The sequence below is a fragment of the Scyliorhinus torazame genome, chromosome 14, assembly GCF_047496885.1.
Source record: "Scyliorhinus torazame isolate Kashiwa2021f chromosome 14, sScyTor2.1, whole genome shotgun sequence".
Taxonomy (NCBI): Eukaryota; Metazoa; Chordata; class Chondrichthyes; order Carcharhiniformes; family Scyliorhinidae; genus Scyliorhinus; species Scyliorhinus torazame.
The window spans coordinates 90,038,538-90,059,986 of NC_092720.1; the positions used below are offsets into that span (position 1 = coordinate 90,038,538).

Here is a 21,449-nt window from a genome sequence, read left to right on the forward strand (position 1 = left end):
GAGAGACCTATGAACTAAGGCTTTCCAGTCAGTCATCCAATACTAACTTTGACAGCATGGCATTGATAGTGCGGGCACTATTGAACAAAATATTAACAGGCTGATCAGAAATTTCAATGACAGCAGTGAGTAGAGCAGCAATCTCCAAATATTGGGCTGAATAAGGTGGACATTGGTATTGGATCAATAAATCTGGCAAAACCTAGTGTGAGGTGACCTTGATCGTATTATGACAAGCTATCCACACATTCAGAATTTTTGCTATCGGTACTATCAGCGACCAGGGGTGACTGTGCAGAGTTTGCACTTTCTTCCAATGGCTGCGTGGGTTTCTTCAGAGTGCGCTAGTTTCTTCGCACAGTCCAAAGATGTACATATTAGGTGGATTGGCCACAATAAAGCTCCTGTGTCAAGGGATGTGCAAATCAGATGTGGTTATGGGGATAAGTTGGGAGAGAGGCTGTTCTTTCAGAGGGTCAGTATAGATCCAATCGTCCAAATGGCCTCCTTCTGCACTGTTGGGATACTATGGTGCAAAATTGGAAGTGGGCATGTGTAGGGGTCACCTTCATATTGAAGAAGCTGGGGAAGCAGTTTGCTGGAGTGTGATGTCAATGTTCCTCAAAAGGGACAGTCAGCCCATGTCGCCGAGGACCTGGGTTTGATCCTGGCCCCAGGTCACTGTTTGAGTGGAGTTTGCACATTCTCCTAGTGTGTGCGTGGGTCTTACCCCCACCCCCACAACCAAAAGATGTGCAGGGTAGGTGGATTAGCCACGCTAAAAAAAAAAAGAATTGGGTACAAAAGATAAGATCAGGTTACTATTGCATACGCACACAAAGATTACAAATGAAAATAAAGATTTGATAAAATGATGCTGAAAAACATGAATCAAGTTTATTCCATATTTTGTGCAGGCTTGATGGGTCCGTTTTAAAGAGTACATACAGGCTTTAACTTTTTTTTTATAAATGTTCTCACGTCTGCTCGGCTTGACAACGTATTTCATGGAATTACGTGTTTGAGCTCCATATATCTGTTTATCCGCACCTGCATCTTCTTAATTCCGTTTTCTAACCAAAATGTGTGCCTTCATACTTATCCACATATAAGCTGTAAATTACACATTTTGCCAAACATCTTACTTTTGTGCCATCAACAAATTGCAGTTCAGGTTCTGACACTCAGAACACAAACCTATATTTTCTAAAAATGATGAACCCAGCACTGACTCCTGTCACACACCATTTCAAACCCTTCTCCACACTGAACAAGACTAGTTTACCTTACATCTTGTTACCTTTCTACATTTTACTTAATGTGTGTGTGCAATTGTTTATCTCTTGGCTTCTTTTGAACCGGGCAGACCCTGCAGTAAAAATGCTTGAGACAAAATTTGAGGAAGTAAAGAAAACACCCAACTTATCCTCCATTAAGATCAGTGTTAAATTGGGAGCTTGTTGCTAATACTTGCAATGAATGTTTGATGCCATTCCTTGACTGAACAAGTTTAATTCTCGGAGAAAGCTAGGGTGAAGAAATATTCTAGCTGTAGTCAAGGTATCCATTATTTTCTCAAATCATTATATGAAATGTTTCCAGAACAATATTACTTAAGACTGCAAATGAAACTAATTTTTAAGCCCAAACTGTCCCCCGATATCATGCATTGAGGACGAGGGGAAAGTAAACCAAGGTGTCTTTCCTACTGAAGAAGCTGTAAACTGCATTTTGAATCAAGTGGTAGATCAACTTTAATTGTGTGTGTGTGAGGGGGTATTATGTTTGTAAAAGTATTGCATTCTTCCATTTATTCTTATTCTCTATGACAGTTGAATTGGTAAATACTGCCTTATATACTCGGTAGAATGTTAACTTACATTCTTTTGCAGCTGCTCACAAAATGGTCTGGGTAATATGCGTTGTTTTGGTGGGAGACCAAGAGGCCTTTCTCTAATCCAGGTCATTGGCAATCCATCTAAGGCCCTGCCAGGGTCGCCGGCTCTTTCTCCCAACTCATCCAACCCACCTCACCTGGGTTGACTAATTTATTGTGCTGAATTTGAAGTCATAAGGGGAGGTCATGGTGCAGTGGTATTAGTGGACCAGTAATCCAGAGACCCAGGGTCCTCTGGGTACCCGGGTTCAAATCCCACCATGACAGATGGTGAAAATGGAATTCAATAAAAGTCTACTGATGGCCATGAAACCATTGTCGAGTGTCATTAAAAACCCATCTGGTTCACTAATGTCTTTTAGGGAAAGGGATCTGATACCCATAGTGATTCCAGGCCCACAGCAAATGTGTTTGACTCTTGGATGCCCTCTGAAAAAGCCGAGCAAGCCATTCAGTTCAAGGGCAATTAGGGATGGGCAATAAATGCTCGCCAGTGCCACCCCTGTCCCATGAACGAATAAAACAAAAAGTTGTGAAATGTTTTTTAGATGTGTTGAGGATATAAAAGATATTGTATAAATGAAAATTCTCTGCACTATTTGGAAAAAGCAGGGGCACATCTCCCATTTTTGATTTTTTTTAAAATAAGAAAATACACAATGGGTGTTCAAAAATATCTAAATTGTTGACATATTGTAGCATCATGGACGATATGCTACATGCAAAGATTATGGCGGGCATCTGGCTGCATCCGACTGGCGACCGGAGAATCCCACATGCGGTCAATGGACTTTTAAACTGTCCGCGTCTCGCCCATGTCAAACCTGTGGCGGGCGGGGCGGAAGAATCCAGCCCCATTATTATTACAATCTGAAGCCTCGGTTTTCCACCTCTTGCTACGTAATTTTACCCTTGGAATCACAGAATTGGAGGATGCTTGGTGAGGTTCACGCAGCTTCTGAAACCACTTTATGAATTGTGGCTGATTGCAAAGTTGCATAAGGAAACATAAAGCTTTTTTCAAATAAATTTAGAGAACCCAAGTCTTCTTTTTCCAATTAAGGGTCAATTTAGCGTGGCCAATCCACCTAGCTTGCACATCTTTTTGGGTTGTGGGGGCGAAACCCACGCAGAAACACGGGGAGAATGTACATATGCCACACGGCCAGTGACCCGGGCCGGGATCAAACCCGGGTCCTCGGCACTGTGAGGCAGCAGTGCTAACCACTGCGTCGCTGTGCTGCCGAAAACATAAGGCTTAATTTAATACTTTGGTGATAAAAAGGATACTTTATGAAGATGATTTAAATCCAAGTCTCAAAGGACAGGAGGTGTTTGTGTGTCCTGTATATATTTTTATAACATTTACACACACAAACTGGAGTTAGCATGCTCCCCTTGAGCAATTAGCTAAAAATTACTCCATTTCAAGATTAATTGTTATTTTAGAATATGAGCACACTGTGCTGGCTAGACTAGGCTAAAACACTTCTGCGCACGAGTTCTGATGCTTCAGAACATGTGAAGGTCTGATCTTTACACAAAGTGAACTCTCTTAATACAGCAGATAAGATTAGACAATTGTTCAAGCTTCCATTTTTATGAACAAATGTAATTGTTTATTTCAAGAAGGTTTGCTTCAGTCAATCATATCTGCTCCCGCACCGCCCGTGGCATCAACAGAAATATGAAGGTCCTCCAACATCTCTGCTAAACTTATCCGAGGAGCACCATCATCATCAGTATCACTTTCAACTGGAATTTTTGAGGAATCTATGAACAAAAAGTTTAACAGTTAAAGGATATCAAATTTACAATCATTTGTTAACTAAAACTTTGAATCTAATAGTGTCAAATGGAGTAGATTGAACCCTCCACTAAATAACAAACAGGTTTTAACAGTATGCTGTCTCGACTAGTGATATCATAACCAGTCAGAAAATAGCGCATTGCAGTCAGGTTTGCCTGCAATACAAGATTTAAAAGTAGATACAGCTGATCCATAGTAAATCCAGAGACTTGCAAAGGTATAAAAAATCTTTGATACACTAGATACTTGCACCACAAAACTTAATTTTCCAAGTTTTTACACCCATCAACTCCAAGCAATGAATAGGACTCTGATGCCATCTAGTGGTAAATTATACTTTCTACACATACTGCTAAACTGGACATATTTGAGATGTTGTTGCTCCACAAGTATGCAGAATATGTTACAAGAAAGATTTCTTCCAAATAGATTTGGGAATGGAAGGGCAAGGTAAAAGTAATATTCACTCCTCTTCTACTTCCTCCACGATAATGTCAATGCTGTCCTCTTTTAGGTCATTGTTGCATGAACTTTAGTGCAAAACTCACCGCGATAAATATTGACATTCTTCCTGATGATATCATCATCTTCAAGGTCCTCAAGGAATTCCAAGTATTGCCTACAATTTAAAGATTTTTTTGTTATTTCTTATTCATTACCTCATTTTGGAGTATCACATATTCCAGTTCCCCCATATCTCTACTCTACATATGCATAGATAGGGTAGTGTTTATGATTTTAGACTAGCAATACTTAAGAATGTGCTTGTTCGACTGTGGTAATTTCTGCAACTAAAATTCAATAAATCTGGTAATTTTAGGTAAGCACCAGAAAAGATGGCTTTAGTAACTTTAGGAAGCCAGCGGTAGTAGAACAAAGATTTATTTGACTATACATAATATTCTGCCCACAGCAGTAACTTGCTCCCACCTCAGTCCTTGCTATGAGAACTAACCACACCAGGCCCTGCATTGGATTGGCTTTTATGATAATCTTTAACGAGTCCAGCTGGGTGGCCTCCGCCCCCTATCTGAAAAGCTCGCACTCCACAAGTCCTACGGAGAGATCAGCAATAGTTTCTCCGTAGTCGTCGTGGGGGCTGTAACAGTGGCTGTGAATGTGACACAATGTTTTAAAAAACAGCTGATTCCTTTCACTCCTTCCTGTTTTGGCCTACATTTTTAGGCTTTTGTCCCACACTGCATGGCTGGCTTATAGGAACAAGAGAAGGTCATTCAGCACCTTCAGCATGTTCTGCCATGAAATTAATCATGGTTTATCCGTAACCTAACTCAGCTACCAACCTTTTTACATAGATCATTGTATGAATATCAAAATACATTGCACAGGTCTCAAACATTTCAATTGCATCAGGTACCATAACTTTTGAGTGGGTTCCAAATTTCCACTTTCCTTTAAGTGAAAAAGTGCTTCATAATTTCACTACTAAATCTAGCTCTATTTTCTCCGTGTCTACGTGGGTCTCGCCCCCATAACCCAAAGATGTGCAGGGTAGGTGGATTGGCCACACCAAACTGCCCCTTAATTAGAATTTATTTTTAAAAATAAATAAATCTAGCTGTACTTTCAAGATTAGGCCCTCATTCTGGAGTTTTCCATCAGAAGAAAAAGTTTCTCTGTACCTCTCCCTTTGAAACCATCTTTTAACAACTTGCTCAAATCAGCCTCAACCTTCTAAATTCAAAGAAATGCAAGCTAAATTTATGAGGCCTGTAATTTAAGACTTGGTATAAAATATCATGCATCAGCACTACAGGTGGGATCTGAACGAGGGTTTGTCTAATGCCTAACTAAATATCACTTCCTCATTTTTGAATTCTAATACGTTCAGGTACAATTCTAATACCTTCAGGTAAAAGTCAACATCACATCAGCTTTTTGATTACTTTCTGCACCTATAAACTAGCTTTGCATGGACAACTCATTCACTTTCTCCCTAGCTCCTAGTCACTCACCATTAAGAATACATAATTAAGCTTGCCTGAGAGCACGGACATTCACTGGTCTGTTTGAACAGCTGTGCCCAAAGGTTAACAATGTTTGGCTGACAGCCCTTTCACAGTGACCCATCCTCAAATGCACCATGTTTATTTACAGGAGATAAAGAGGCGTCAAGTGCTATAGTTTATGCTTTTGAGACTTAAAAGTCTAGATGATTGACATTTTTATAGGGCTGTAGTAAAGTAGAAAGTTATAAATGAATGAATTTTTTTTTTTTTTTTTTTTTTTTTTTTTAAAAGGCTTTTCCACACATGCTACTATTACTACGTTCATTGGTTCTGTAGACTGGGAGAATAGGCATGGAACTGCTATAGCTGGCATGGAGCCTTAACTTAACAAAACTATGGATTGCGACACCTTTGGGCAGCACAGTAGCACAAGTGGCTAGCACTGTGGCTTCACAGCGCCAGGGTCCCAGGTTATATTCCCCGCTGGGTCACTGACTGTGCCGAGTCTGCACGTTCTCCCAGTGTCTGCGTGGGTTTCCTCCGGGTGCTTCGGTTTCCTCCCACAGTCCAAAGATGTGCAGGTTAGGTGGATTGGCCTTGATAAATTGCCCTTAGTGACCAAAAAGGTTAGGAGGGGTTATTGGGTTACGGGGATAGGGTGGAAATGAGGGCTTAAGTGTGTCGGTGCAGACTCGATGGGCCGAATGGCCTCCTTCTGCACTGTGTGTTCTATGTTCCTTGGAGGGTCCATAAACCACGACTCTTTGGAAAGCTGGCCCGACTCCATGAAATTTCAGGGGAAACTAGGAGATGCCTACATCCCACAATAGAAGCTGGTCAGGGTGTGACTTGCAGCATGAATCAGACCCTTATACCACACTGGTGAAAATTGGGGTCTGGAATCCCGGAATTGGGATCCAGCAACCAGTTTAAAGGTTTGCAAAGTCGCCTCGACCCCATGAAAATTCAGGCCCGATGGAATTACCTGGTAAAAAATAAGACGGGTGAGATCACTTTGATTGGACTGTACTACAGGCCCCCAAATAGTCAGCGCAATATTGAGGAGCAAATATGTAAAGAGATTACAGATAGCTGCCGGAAAAATAGGATGGCAATAGTTGGGGACTTTAACTTTCCCAGCATTAACTGGACAGCCATATTACTAGGGGTTTGGATGGAGAGAAATTTGTTGAGTGATTCAGGAAGACTTCCTCATTCAATATGTGGATGGCCTGACTAGAGAGGGGGCAAAACTTGGACCACTCTTGGGGAATAAGGAAGAGCAGGTGACGGAACTGAGGGATCACTTTGGGACCAGTGACCATCATTCCATTAGTTTTAAGATAGCCATGGATAATGATGGTTCTGGCCCAAAAGTAAAAATTCTAAATTGGGGCAAGGCCAATTTCAAGGGTATTAGGTGGGAACTTTCAAAAGTTCTTTTTTTTTTTTTTAAATTTAGAGTACCCAATTATTTTTCCAATTCAGGGGCAATTTAGCATGGTCAATTCACCTAATCTGCACATCTTTGGTTGTGGGGGTGAAGCCCACGCAGACATGGGGAGAATGTGCAAACTCCACACGGACAGTGACCCAGGGCCGGGATTCGAACCCCGATCCTCAGCGCCGCAGTCCCAGTGATAACCACTGCACCCCATGCCGCCCCAAACTTTCAAATGTTGATTGGGGGTGCCTATTTGCAGGCATGGGGACAGCTGGTAAGTGGGAGTCTTTCAAAAAGGTGTTAACTAGGGTTCAGGGTGAGCACATTCCCCTTTAGAGTGAAGGGTAAGGCTGGTAGAAGGAGGAACCTTGGATGACTCGGGATATTGAGGCCATGGTTAAAAGGAAGAATATAGGAGTTGGGACGCCTTGTGGAAGTTGTACAAGCCATTGGTAAGACCACACATGGAATACTGTGTTCAGTTCTGGTCACCCTATTATAGGAAGGATATTGTTAAACTAGAAAGAATGCTTGAGATTTATGAGGATGCTACCAGGATTGATGGTCTTGAGTTATAAGGAGAGGCTGGATAGGCTGGGACATTTTTCCCCTGGAGCATAGGAGGCTTAGGGGTGATCTTATAGAGGTCTATAAAATAATGAGGAGCATAGATAGAGTAGATAGTCAACATAATTTCCCAAACGTAGGGGAGTCTAGAGCTAGAGGGCATAGGTTTAAGGTGAGAGGAGAGAGATACAAAAGACACCAGAGGGGAAATTGTTTCACACAGAGGGTGGTGAGCATCTGGAACGGGCTGCCAGAGGCAGTGGTAGAGGCAGGTACAATTTTTCCTTTAAAAAACAGCTAGACAGTTACATGGGCAGGGTAGGTATAGATGGGATATGTGCCAAATGCGGGCAAGTGGGACTAGCCTAGTGATAGAAACTGGACTGTATGGACACGCTGGGCTGAAGGGGCTGTTTCCAGGCTGTAAACATCTATAATTCCTCATTCCCTTAGATAATGAAGTGCCATTTGCTGTTTTCCAAAAGCATCAGGCCCAAATCTGGGGAGGAAACCCTATATTTAATCCATTTAGTTCCTCTCTGACTTATTTTAGGTTCCCTTGCACTATTGTACTGGTGGTATTTTGCCATTTTCATCCATTGTGAATCAAATACAAGGTGATTACTTAACAAATCTGCCATTTCCTTATTACCCAAGACATAATGACCTCTGTGAAATTGGTCTAACAAGCTCTTCCTTATATAGTATTAAATAACATAGGTCTCGATTTTACAGTCAACAATGAAGCAACTGCATTCATTGCTGACCTTGAAAAAGCTGCCCACAAAGAAATAGTGATTTCTGTCACTTGGATTTCCCCCTTCCCAGAGTCAGTTTGAATCTGGCACCAAGTCAAGAGCTTCACCAGGTGTCCAGCCGCAGTGATTTCATTAAGCGGGGTGAACACCCAATCAGAGTGAAGTATTTTCACATTCACTGCAACCGCAAAATTCAGACCCTTCAATACAAACTTTTGTGCTGACCGATGTCACACTTAAATCAGGTAAAAGCATTTTTAAAACAGGCCTCAAAAAGAGCCAAGCCAACATAGCTCAAGGCTAACTCTGTGATGACATTTCCTTAAATACAATTTTCATGTATTTTTCAGATTATCTTTCAAAATTTAAATACTTTCATAATTTCAAACATATTGTTAATTTATCTTAAAGAAAACTACAAGAATGATCTGAATATGTAACAAGATATTTCCACATAAATCTACAATCTACCATGCAACTTTTTCCAAAAAGACTTGAGTTGGCTTATTTAGATTTGATGTTGCAGAAATTTACAAACAAGTTTTTTCATTAGCTTTCATGTTATTTTCAAAGTAATCACCCCATAAATCTATTGTATTGTGATCCGAGGGGGGAAAAGAAACTAGACTATACCTTTCATCATCTGTTCCCATGTCTTCATGGTCCTTGTCCAGTTCTTTAAGTTTCCAGTTCCTCCGATGCTGCCTCCTGCCCCGATCATAGCTCTTTTTAATCAATACCTACAAGAAAATGTATAATGCGTAGGCAGACATAAATAATTGATTTGTTACATATTTGCAACAATCTACACGTCTCTGTAGCAAAATGAAAAATATTCCTTTATTTTATGAGAAAATCTTAATTGAAATCAGTTGGTTTACCCTAGCTCATCCTAAACTACAACATGCACAAAATTTCTCAAAGTTTAATTGTTAGAAAAGAAATTCAAACATGTAGTTGTATTCTGAACAACTGTCATTCCAATTACAAGATTCACATACAAAACATCTAGGGGCATTGGAACTGTTGGAAAAAAGTGGTCATTACATATGAAGGAAGAGGAGAAAATGCAAAAATAAGGGTGTGATAAATGCCAATCAAAAAGAAGGGTTAAGAGCCTTGCTAAAAAAAAAGGAAGAGATGACAAAGAGAAATTTGGGAAGTAAATTGCACTGTCTCAAACACTGAACAGAATGGTAAGTTGAACAATGTAGGGGATCCATAAAGTAAACCACATTGCCGGTTCAGGAACAGATTCACTTCACTACTGTACAAGAAATGCATTTTATAAGACTAAGAATAAGAGCAAGGAATTTATTAAAACAATAGACATGCATTGATTACAAGGAAGTGCTGGTCATTTTTTGAATGAAAGGTAAATTTGGTGTACAAATATTTTTAAAATGTTATTAAATACCTAAAGTAAATCCTCTTGTGATCCTTACAATCCTACAATTAATTTAGCTGCCCCATCCCCCACAAGGCAAGTTGTCTAATGTCCTCCCCATACACTGCAATTGCATTCCATCACCAGCTGTTATGACATCCATTATACACATTACATAGAAATTACAACACAGAAGCAAGCCATTTGTGCCAACTAGCCCATGTTGGTATTTATCGTTCACACAAACAGCAGTACTGAACCAGTGTTCGGTCCATTGTTCTTATATTTATTTATAAATTCTTTCCCTAGCCTATTCTTAAATGTTGACGTGGTTTCTGCTTCAGTCACTAACTCAAACAGTGTATTTCATAGCCTCACTGTTTCTCCTGCTCAGTCCCGCATCTCACTGGGCTAAATCGCTGGCTTTTAAAGCAGACCAAGCAGGCCAGCAGCACGGTTCAATTCCCGTTCCAGCCTCCCCGAACAGGCACCAGAATGTGGCGACTAGGGGCTTTTCACAGTAACTTCATTGAAGCATACTTGTGACAATAAGCGATTTTCATTTCATTTAACATTAGGTTTATCTCCCTCACTCCAAAGTCTCCAGCTGTAAACTTACTGTACATGAATTGCAAATAAATACTGCCCAACACCCCCGGGTAGAACTTAATCTTTAATTCTGACTACTGATTCAAATTCCGTATCCCAAGGCTTGACATCATAAATAAACAGCGGCAAGCCCACAACTCCAGAAGGGGAAAAGTGACCCTGGTAGCTCCCTCACACAGGGGAGTGGCTCAGTGCAAGAGCGAAGGAACTGCAGCGAGTGGGAGGAAAGGAGCGAGAGGAGAGCTGGAGGACAGAGGGAGGCACATAGGTCCTCTCTACTAGAGCAAAGACTTTTGGGAGGGCTGGGGCAAGGAATTGGGAACTGTGTGGTGGTCAGAGTGCAATGAGCACCTAAAGAGTCACACACAGCATATTCCACTCATCAAGATGAAGTTTGGGACCTGGAACATCAGAATCCTCATAGATAACCCCAAAATGGACAGACCCGAGCATCTCATATAGCTTGGGAAATTAGATGCCTTGACATCAACACTGCTGCCCGAAGTGAGGCACCATGTATGCGGGCAGGCCAACTGGCAAGTAGACCTTTTCAGGAACTTCCAGAAGAGGAACAATGCCTCCAGAGGTGGCTTCACCATCAGCTTGTCTGGAACCTCACTAACTCCCCCTCTCTGGTTCACCCTAATGAGGAATCAGCATTCCACTACCATCAGCACATACACGCTTTAGCACAGTGGGTTACACAGCTGGCTTGTAATGCAGAACAAGCTCAATTCCCGTACCAGCCTCCCCGAACAGGCGCCGGAATGTGGCGACTAGGGGCTTGTCACAGTAACTTCATTGACACCTACTTGTGACAATAAGCGGTTATTATTATTACATTTGATGCAACCAGCAAGACCAAGGAAGGATTTCATCCCTAGTCCAAGCCCCTGCAGGAGGCAAGCTGATTCTTCTCAGAGATTTCAATGCCAGAGCTGGCATGGAAACAAAACTCCAATGAAGTCCTCCTATTGACAAAACTTCAAGAACAAGAACGTCATAAAAACATCCTATTCCACCAGCGAGACAAACATGGCAATATCCACAGTCCAAAACAGTGGCACCTATTCAACTACATCAGTGTTAAGCAAAATATTCACATCACCTATGCAATGACAGGTGTTGACAACTGTTGGACAAGTCACCTTTCCATCAGCCAGGCCCCCAAAAATAGAGGTGACAAAAGCACTGCTGCAAGAAAATTGGCAGCAAAGGCCCTAAAGATCCCACCAGACCAGCCCTTCTCATACAGAGTCACACTGCCATCCTCGAAACCTCCAGCCACCAGGAGCTACAGTGTGTTCTCACTAAGATAAAAGCAAATTACTGTGGATGCTGAAACAACAAAAACAGAAAATACTGGACAATCTCAGCAGGTCTAACAGCATCTGTGTGGAGGGAGAAGGGAGCTACCGTTTTGAGTCTACATGATTCTTTATCAAAGCTTTGTCAAAGTGTGCCCTTACTGCCTGTTTAATCCTAAAGTCCACCATAACAAGGACCTGCAGAGAGGCGCTTGGTCTATCTACCAGGAAACATCTGACTGGATTAATGGAAACCACCAAGTATAAGCACAAACCTTCCGAAGATTGGAAACTTTCCAACACCTCGAGAGAGAAAAGCAACAGTCCTACAGGCATCTGAAAGCAATAGTACTGCATTAAACTGCAGCATAAAGAGTACTGGTGGTCAGAAAGAGTGCAGCAGATACAATAGCAGGCCTGGTTTCTTTAGGACAATCTATGGTTCAAATAATCAAGTGACAGGGAGGCAATCAGTGCTCACTGGAGAGAACATTTTGAAGGGGTGGCATAGTGGTAATCACTGCTGCCTCACTGCGACAGGGACCAGAATACGGCCTTGGATGACTTGTCTGTGTGGAGTTTGCACGTTCTCCCACTGTCTGCATGGGTTTCCTCTGGTTTCTTCCCACAGTCCAAAGATGTGCAGGCTAGGCGGGGTTAGGGAATGGCAGTGAGCCTAGGTAGGGTGCTCTTTCAGATAGTTAGTACAAAAGCGATGAAACGAATGGCCTCCTTCTGCACTACAGAAATTGTATGGTTCTAACTTCTCAACCCCGATTTGCTTTAACTTGAAATCCTTCAACTCCAGCATGCTCAGTCACAGCATCACCCTGTCTGGAGCAAAGCTGAAAGAGCCATTCTACAAAGGAAAAACAACAAAGATGGCACTGCTGCTGAAATTCTGAAATACAACGGCACACTGCTGGCAAGGCTGCACAACCTTAAATCATCTGGGAAGACTGCATGCCGGAGGATCTGAGGGATTATCATAGAATTTACCATGCAGAAGGAGGCCATTCGGCCCATCGAGTCTGCACCGGCTCTTGGAAAGAGCACCCTACCCAAGGTCAACACCTCCACCCTATCCCCACAACCCAGCAACCCCACCCAACACTAAGGGCAATTTTGGACACTAAGGGCAATTTATCACGGCCAATCCACCTAACCCGCACATCTGCGGACTGTGGGAGGAAACCGGAGCACCCGGAGGAAACCCACGCACACACGGGGAGGACGTGCAGACTCCGCACAGACAGTGACCCAAGCCGCAATCGAACCTGGGACCATGGAGCTATGAAGCAATTGTGCTAACCACCATGCTACCCGATGGAGTGATGCATAACTATAATCAAAAAGGACTTCCGGTTGCGGCGATGACCAGCTGAGTCACACGTTTCGGCACCTCCCGTTTTAACGGACTTTTGGGCTCTTATCGGGAGCCCCAACGGAAATTTTTCACGGCCAAACTCAGTGTGAGGCGATAAAGGAAGGAGTCCCCCCGGGTGTGGATGGAAAGAAGCGATAGTAGTGGCCAGATTGCGGAGGATCCTCTGGAGCAGCGGCAGAGAAGAGAAGGGAGTAGCAAGATGGCGGCTGAGGGAGCCCAGATGGTATGGGGCCCGGAACAGCAGAAGCTCCTCCGGCGATGTATGGAGGAGCTCAAGAAGGAGGTGCTGGCGCCGATGTTGCTGGCGATTGAGGGATTGAAGGAGACGCAAAAGACCCAGGAGATGGAGCTCCATGAAGTGAAGGCAAAGGCAGCCGAGAATGAAGACGAGATACAGGGCTTGGTGGTGAAGACGGAGACGCACGAGGCACTACATAAGAGGTGCATAGAAAGGCTGGAAGCCCTGGAAAATAGCTCGAGGAGGAAGAGTTTAAGGATTTTGGGTCTTCCCGAAGGGTCAGAGGGAGCGGATGTTGGGGCGTATGTGAGTACGATGCTCCATACTTTAATGGGAGCTGAGGCCCCGACGGGCCCCCTGGAAGTAGAGGGAGCAATACCGGGTCCTCGTGAGAAGACCGAAGGCAGGGGAAATACCGCGAGCAATAGTGGTGAGGTTCCACTGCTACAAAGACAGAGAGATGGTCCTGAGATGGGCTAAGAAGACACGGGGTAGCAGGTGGGAGAACGCAGTGATCCACGTGTATCAAGATTGGAGTGCGGAGGTGGCGAGAAGGAGGGCGAGTTTCAATCGGGCCAAGGCGGTGCTCCACAAGAAAAAAGTGAAATTTGGAATGTTGCAGCCGGCAAGACTGTGGGTTACACACCAGGGCAAACACCACTACTTCGAGACGGCGGAGGAGGCGTGGACATTTATTCAAGAAGAGCAGTTGGACTAGATTTGAGGAATGGATGTTTGGAAAGAAGTAGCGAGGTGGTGGCAAGGAATTGTAATGGGGGGAGAGCTCATCTGTAAAAATGTTGGACGGGAGAATTTTTTCTCCCCCACCCCCATAGGGGGGACACACGAAGAAATGTGGGCGCCGGTGGGGAAGGGGACAGGGAAGGGGAGAGGGAACTGCGCCATTAGGGGTGGGGCCAAGAAGGAAGCGCGGGCTTTTCTCCCGCGCTACGGAAATTGTGGCGGGAAAAGTGGGCGCAGGAAGGAAGGGGGCCCCACACGCAAGGAGGCCAAGGGTAAACGGGGAAGCCGAGGTCAGCCAGAGTTTGCTGACTCCCGGAAGCAAAATGGGGGGAGCAATCAAGCTAGAAGGGAATCTAGCGGGGCGGGGGGGGGGGGGGGGTTTAAAGGGCCCCCCAACCCTGTTGATCACGTGGAACGTGAGAGGGTTGAACGGGCCGATAAAGAGGGCAAGGGTATTGGCGCACCTAAAGATGCTGAAGGCGGATGTGGTTATGCTTCAAGAGACGCACCTGAAAGTGGCGGATCAGGCCAGATCAAGGAAAGGATGGGCGGGACAGGTTTTCCACTCAGGATTAGATGCAAAAAAATAGAGGGGTGGCAATACTGGTGGGGAAACGGGTACTGTTTGAGGCTAAGACCATAGTGGCGGACAGTGGGGGCAGGTACGTGATGGTGAGTGGCAGATTGCAAGGTGAGGCGGTGGTGCTGGTGAACGTATATGCCCCGAACTGGGATGACGCGGGTTTTATGAAGCGTATGTTGGGGCGCATCCCAGACCTAGAGATGGGAAATTTGGTAGGGGGGGGGGGGGACACTTCAACACGGTGCTGGACCCGTCCAGATCTAGGACTGGGAGGAGGCCTGCAGCGGCCAAGGTGCTTAAGGGGTTTATGGAGCAGATGGGAGGAGTAGATCCCTGGAGACTTGCTAGACCGAGGAGTAAGGAGTTTTCCTTCTTCTCCCACGTCCATAAAGTATACTCCCGGATAGACTTTTGTGTCCTGGGAAGGGCGCTGATCCCGAAAGTGGCAGGAAAGGAATATTCGGCTATAGCCGTTTCAGATCACACCCCACACTGGGTGGATCTGGATCTAGGAGAGGAGAAGGAGCAGCGCCCACTTCGGAGATTAGACATGGGACTGTTGGCAGATGAGGGGGTATGTGGAAGGGTGAGGGGATGTATTGAAAGGTACCTAGAGGTCAACGATGATGGAGAGGTCCAGGTGGGAGTAGTATGGGAGGCGCTGAAAGCGGTGGTTAGGGGGGAGCTGATTTCCATAAGAGCCCACAAGGGGAAAGAAGAGGGTAAAGAAAGGGAGAGACTGATCGAGGAGATTCTGAGGGTGGATAGGCAATATGCGGAGGCCCCGGATGAAGGGTTATACAGGGAAAGACGGAGACTACAGACGGAGTTTGACCTGCTGACCACGGGTAAGGCGGAGACGCAGTGGAGGAAGGCACAGGGAATACAATACGAGTATGGGGAAAAGGCGAGCCGACTGCTGGCCCAACAACTTAGGAAGAGGGGGGCGGCGAGAGAGATCGGAGGAATCAGGGACGGGGAGGGAAGGATGGAACAGAGGGCGGAGAGGGTGAACGGGATGTTTAAGTCATTCTATGAGAGGCTGTATAAGTCCCAACCCCCGGAGGGGAAAGAGGGAATGATGCACTTCTTGGACCAGTTGGAGTTCCCGAGGGTTGAGGAGCAGGAGGTGACAGGTCTGGGAGCGCAGATTGAGGTGGAGGAGGTGGTAAAAGGAATCGGGAACATGCAGGCAGGAAAGGCCCCGGGACCAGATGGGTTCCCGGTGGAATTTTACAGGAAATATGTGGACCTACTGGCCCCACTCCTGGCGAGAACCTTCAATGAGGCTAAGGAAAGGGGGACACTACCCCCCACGATGTCGGAGGCGACGATATCGTTGATCCTGAAGCGAGACAAAGACCCGCTGCAGTGCGGGTCATACAGGCCCATCTCCCTCCTAAATGTAGACGCCAAGTTACTGGCCAAGGTGATGGTGACTAGGATGGAGGACTGTGTCCCATGGGTGGTGCATGACAACCAGACAGGGTTTGTTAAAGGGAGGCAATTGAAGCCAACATACAAAGGTTGCTGGGGGTAATGATGATGCCCCCACCGGAGGGGGAGGCGGAGATAGTGGTGGCGATGGATGCAGAGAAGGCATTCGATAGAGTGGAGTGGGACTACCTGTGGGAGGTACTGAGGAGATTTGGATTTGGAGAGGGGTTCATCAGATGGGTTCAGCTCCTGTACCGGGCCCCGGTGGCAAGCGTGGTTACAAACAGGCAACGATCCGACTATTTCCGATTACATAGAGGCACAAGACAGGGGTGTCCCTTGTCCCCGTTACTGTTCGCATTGGCAATCGAGCCATTGGCCATAGCGCTGAGGGGCTCTAGGAAGTGGAGAGGGGTGCTTAGAGGAGGAGAGGAACATCGGGTGTCATTATATGCGGATGATCTGCTGCTATATGTGGCGGACCCAGTGGAGGGGATGCCCGAGATAATGCAGACACTCAGGGAGTTTGGAGAGTTCTCGGGATACAAATTGAACATGGGAAAGAGTGAACTATTTGTGATGCACCCCGGGGAACAGGGCAGGTGAATAGACGATCTGCCGCTGAGGAGAGTAGCAAGGGACTTTTGATATCTAGGGATCCAGGTGGCTAGGAACTGGGGAACCATGCATAAACGTAACTTGACACGACAGGTAGAGCAGATGGAGGACTTTAAAAGATGGGACATGGTGCCCCTGTCATTGGCGGGTAGGGTACAGGCGGTCAAAATGGTGGTCCTCCCGAGGTTTCTTTTCGTGTTTCAGTGCCTCCCATACTGATTACAAAGGCCTTCTTCAAGAAAGTGGATAGGAGTATTATGAGCTTTGTGTGGGCAGGAAAGACCCCAAGGGTAAAGAGGGGGTTCCTGCAGCGTAGGAGGGACAGAGGGGGACTGGCACTGCCGAGCCTGAGTGATTATTATTGGGCCGCCAACGTGTCTATGATATGTAAGTGGATGAGGGAAGAAGGAGCGGCGTGGAAAAGGCTGGAGATGGCGTCCTGTAGGGGAACAAGTTTAAAAGCACTGGCGACGGCACCGTTACCGTTTTCCCCGAAGAAATACACCACAAACTCAGTGGTGGTAGCGACTTTGAAGATTTGGGGGCAGTGGAGACAACATAGGGGGGTGACGGGTGCCTCGGTGTGGTCCCCGATAAGGAACAACCACAGGTTCGTCCCGGGAAGGATTGATGGGGGATTCCAATCTTGGCAACGAGCAGGAATTGTGAAATTGAAGAACTTGTTCCTGGACGGGACGTTCGCGAGTCTGGGCGCACTGGTAGAAAAATACGAGTTGCCACCTGGGAATGCCTTTCGATATATGCAAGTGAGGGCATTTGCAAGGCAACAGGTGAGGGAATTTCCGCAGCTCCCGGCGCAGGGGATCCAGGACAGAGTGATCTCGGGGGCATGGGTCAGTGATGGTAAAGTGTCCGATATATACAGGGAAATGAGAGACGAGGGGGAGACGATGGTAGAGGAGCTAAAGGGTAAATGGGAGGAGGAGCTGGGGGAAGAGATTGAGGGGGGGCTGTGGGCAGATGCCCTAAGTAGGGTAAATTCCTTGTCCTCGTGTGCCAGGCTCAGCCTGATCCAATTCAAGGTTCTACACAGGGCGCATATGACGGGAGCAAGGCTGAGTAGATTTTTTGGAGTGGAGGATAGGTGCGGGAGGTGCGCGGGAAGCCCGGCGAACCACACCCACATGTTTTGGTCATGTCCGGTATTGCATGGGTTCTGGGTGGGTGTGGCAAGAGTGATCTCAAAGGTGGTGGGGGTCTGGGTCGAACCAAGCTGGGGGTTGGCTATATTTGGGGTTGCAGAAGAGCCGGGAGTGCAGGAGGCGAGAGAGGCCGATGTTTTGGCCTTTGCGTCCCTAGTAGCCCGGCGAAGGATTCTACTAATGTGGAAAGAAGCTAAACCTCCGGGCGTGGAGGCCTGGATAAACGACATGGCAGGGTTTATAAAATTGGAGCGAATAAAGTACGCACTAAGAGGTTCGGCTCAGGGGTTCACCAGGCGGTGGCAACCGTTCCTTGACTATCTCGCAGAGCGATAAGGGAAAACAGGAAAGACAGCAGCAACAACCCAGTAGGGGGGGGGGGGGAGAAAGAGAGGGTACATGTGGGTCCTTGGGATTTTTTTGTTCTTTTCCATGCTAGTTGTTTATAATTATATTTATTTTTGCAATGTTACTATTTCTTTTTCTGTACTTGTTGTCAGTTAATATATTGTTTAAATAACGGTCAATGTACATTTTGTTACAAAGTTGTAAAAATGGAAAATTTGTTTTGATCGAAAAACTTTAATAAAATATATATTTTTTTAAACTATAATCAAAAAGGGAGACATGTCCGATTACCACAAATACAGAGGAGCCTCCCTGCCGCACAGTACAGGGAAGATCATTGCAAGGATCCTACTCAGTCACCTCCTCCTCGAAGCTGAAGAGCTTCTTACAGTCAGTGCAGTTTTCGCCCATTGAAAAGCACCAGTGTGGAAAATTCAAGAAAAAATCAAGGAACCCCACCAACTGCTGCACGTGGCCTTCCCCTTTCCTGATTCATGACAGCCTTTGGCTCGGTCACCTGTGAAGACTTGAGTAGCCTCCTCAAATTTTGGCGACACTCAATAATTTATCATTCCATGATGACATGCAAGCCATAATCCTCACCAACAGAACCTAGCTCAGTATAAATTGGGTCAAACCAGGCTGTTCCATCGCACCAACCCTCTTCCCCATCCTCCTTGTTACAATACTACACATCACCTCCAGAAAACTACCCAAAGGAGTGGAGATAATTTACAGAACAAGAAGGGAAATGTCAACGTAGACCACCTTCAGTCGAAAACCAAAATCAACTCCAATCTTAAGTCACTTGAGCTTCAGTATGCAGCTGATGCTCGTGTATGCTCTCACTCAGAAATTGCACTTCAGATGACTGTTAACTCCCTTTCCTAAGCATGAGAAAATCAGCCTTTCACTACACCTAAAAATCTACGATGCTCTTTCAACCAGCTCCCGCAGCACAACACGTCCCTCCAATTTATTACGGTAAACGGTGAGATCCTGAAAAAAGTGGACCATTTTCCATATCTTAGGGAGTCTCCTCACGACAAACACAGACATAGGTGACGAAATTCATCATCACCTCCAATGGGTCAGCCCGGCTTTTGGCCAACCGAGGAAAAGTGCATTTGAGGACCATGATCTCAAAGTCAAGATCAAAATTATGGTTTGCTGGGCAGCAGTGATCCCTGTGCTCCTATATACACCTTGCAGCAGACTCCTAAAAGCACCAGCAGTACCGTTGCAAGATCTTCCAGATCCGGTGACAAGAACTCTGGTGAAAAGAAATGCAGTCTAACAGCAGTGTCCTTTACTAAGTCAACATGTTCAACATTGAGATGCTAATCACTCAAAACCAGCTCTGCTGGGTACGACATGTGGTTAAATATCTGACACCAGATTCCCAAAGTAACTGCTCTACTCAGAACTCCTAAGACAACAGAAATGCTTTAGACTTTCTCAAATTCTCTCTCAAGATGTCGAACATCTTCACCAACTCACGGGAATCCCTGGCTTGTGATCAACCAATATGGAAAAGGCACCTAACACACTGAGAGACTTAATCAGAGAGAGACAAGTTAAGGCATCAGAGAGAGCGCCAAAACTTCCTAACACCTTCAAGCACCACCTGCCTCGCTTATGGCAGAGTCTGCAAATCATGCATTGGGCTTTTCAGCAATCTCAGATCCCACTGAACCTAGAGTAGAAGCAAGTCATCCTTGATTCAGAGGGACCACCTAAGAAAAAGAGACTTGAGATGTGAAAAAGTACAATCAATTACACTGCTTTTCTTATGGGCTTCAGAATTATCAGTACTGATGATTTTTTTGAAGAGAAAAATCAAACTGGCAATTCTGCAACAAGCAACAATAAGGTCCTTCCAACTTAAACACCACCATGACATGGACTTATACCATCATTCCTTCACTTTCCTTGGATCAATAGCCTAAATTTCCATAACTAACACAATGTGAACGCACAATAGTTCAAGAAGACCAATCACTACCTTCTCAGGGCAAGAGATGAGCAATAATTGCAACTTTGCTACGTCGAAGAACAAAAAATAAAATTTAAATATTACCATGCATATGAACATACAAAATAGGAGCAGAAGTAGGCCATTCAACCCCTTGAGCCTGCCCTGCCATTCATTAAGCTCTGTTTGTGTTCAATGATCCCACTTCCACCACCTTCTAAGGCGGAGAGTTCAAGAGTTCCACAATCATCGGAGATAAATTTTCTCCTCATCTCTAGCCTTCAATACTCCTAATTAGAACAGTGACCAGAGTTCTGGACTCACCCACAACAGGAAACATTCTCTCCATGACCACCTTGTCAAGGCCATTCAGGATCTTGCAGATTATAAACAAGTCACCCCTTACTCTTCTAGATTTCAGTGGAAACAGGTCCAGCCTGTCCAACCTATCCTCATTCAACAACCCACTCACTAATTGATGGATATTAACTGACATATCTTCATGCTTCAAAACATGCATGGAAAGCGAGGACTGCACCGTGGGACAGGGGTAATCACTGCTACCTCAGTGTCAGGGATCCAGGTGAGTCCAGCCTTGGGTGATTGTGTGGAGTTTGCACGTTTTCCCAGTGTCTGGGTAAGTTTCCTCCGGGTGCTCCTACAGTCCAAAGATGTGCAGGTTTGGTGGGGTTATGGGGATAGAGAAAGGAGTGGATCTAGATAGGGTGTTCTTTCAGAGGGTCGGTGCAGACTGATGGGACGAATGGCCTCCTTCTGCACTGTAAGGATTCTATGGATTCTAAGAATGCAAAGAATAAATGGTAAACCTTTTGGATTAACCGGTTTCAGTGGAGAAATTTTGAAATGATGCTCACTCTCTATAATATCGGCAATATGTTTTATTTGTGAATGGATAAAACAGCCCACTAATTAATTTCCTACAAAATATCTTCCATTTACTAATATATTGCTTTTAAAAAAAAATATCATGGTAACTTTTTTCCCAAACAAGATGGTTAACAAAAATATTTATATTCCAGTAATTATTGTATGAAGGTATTTCCTACCACATCGGGAACATGTTGAGGATTCATCTTGTTCACATACTCATCATTGAGGTTTGAATTAGCCAGATCAAATCTAAAAGGCAAAAATAATTTTATTTAAATACACGTTTTAACCCTAAATGTACAAACCAAATAATATT

At 45.0% G+C, this 21,449-nt stretch overlaps 1 protein-coding gene across 3 annotated transcripts in view; it reads right to left on the reverse strand.

Annotated features, from left to right (window-relative positions):
* Nucleotides 1–875: 875 nt before the first annotated feature.
* Nucleotides 876–21,449, reverse strand: part of nmd3 (NMD3 ribosome export adaptor) — a 65,247-nt gene continuing 44,673 nt past the window's right edge. For all 3 annotated transcript variants that reach the window (XM_072474457.1, XM_072474458.1, XM_072474459.1), the window contains exons 13-16: nt 21,310–21,382; nt 9,080–9,186; nt 4,256–4,326; nt 876–3,670 (exon numbers count right to left, since the gene is read on the reverse strand). In XM_072474457.1, the coding sequence (XP_072330558.1) occupies nt 3,537–3,670; nt 4,256–4,326; nt 9,080–9,186; nt 21,310–21,382 (385 nt within the window). In that variant the 3' untranslated portion in view covers nt 876–3,536. The remainder of the gene's footprint in view (nt 3,671–4,255; nt 4,327–9,079; nt 9,187–21,309; nt 21,383–21,449) is intronic.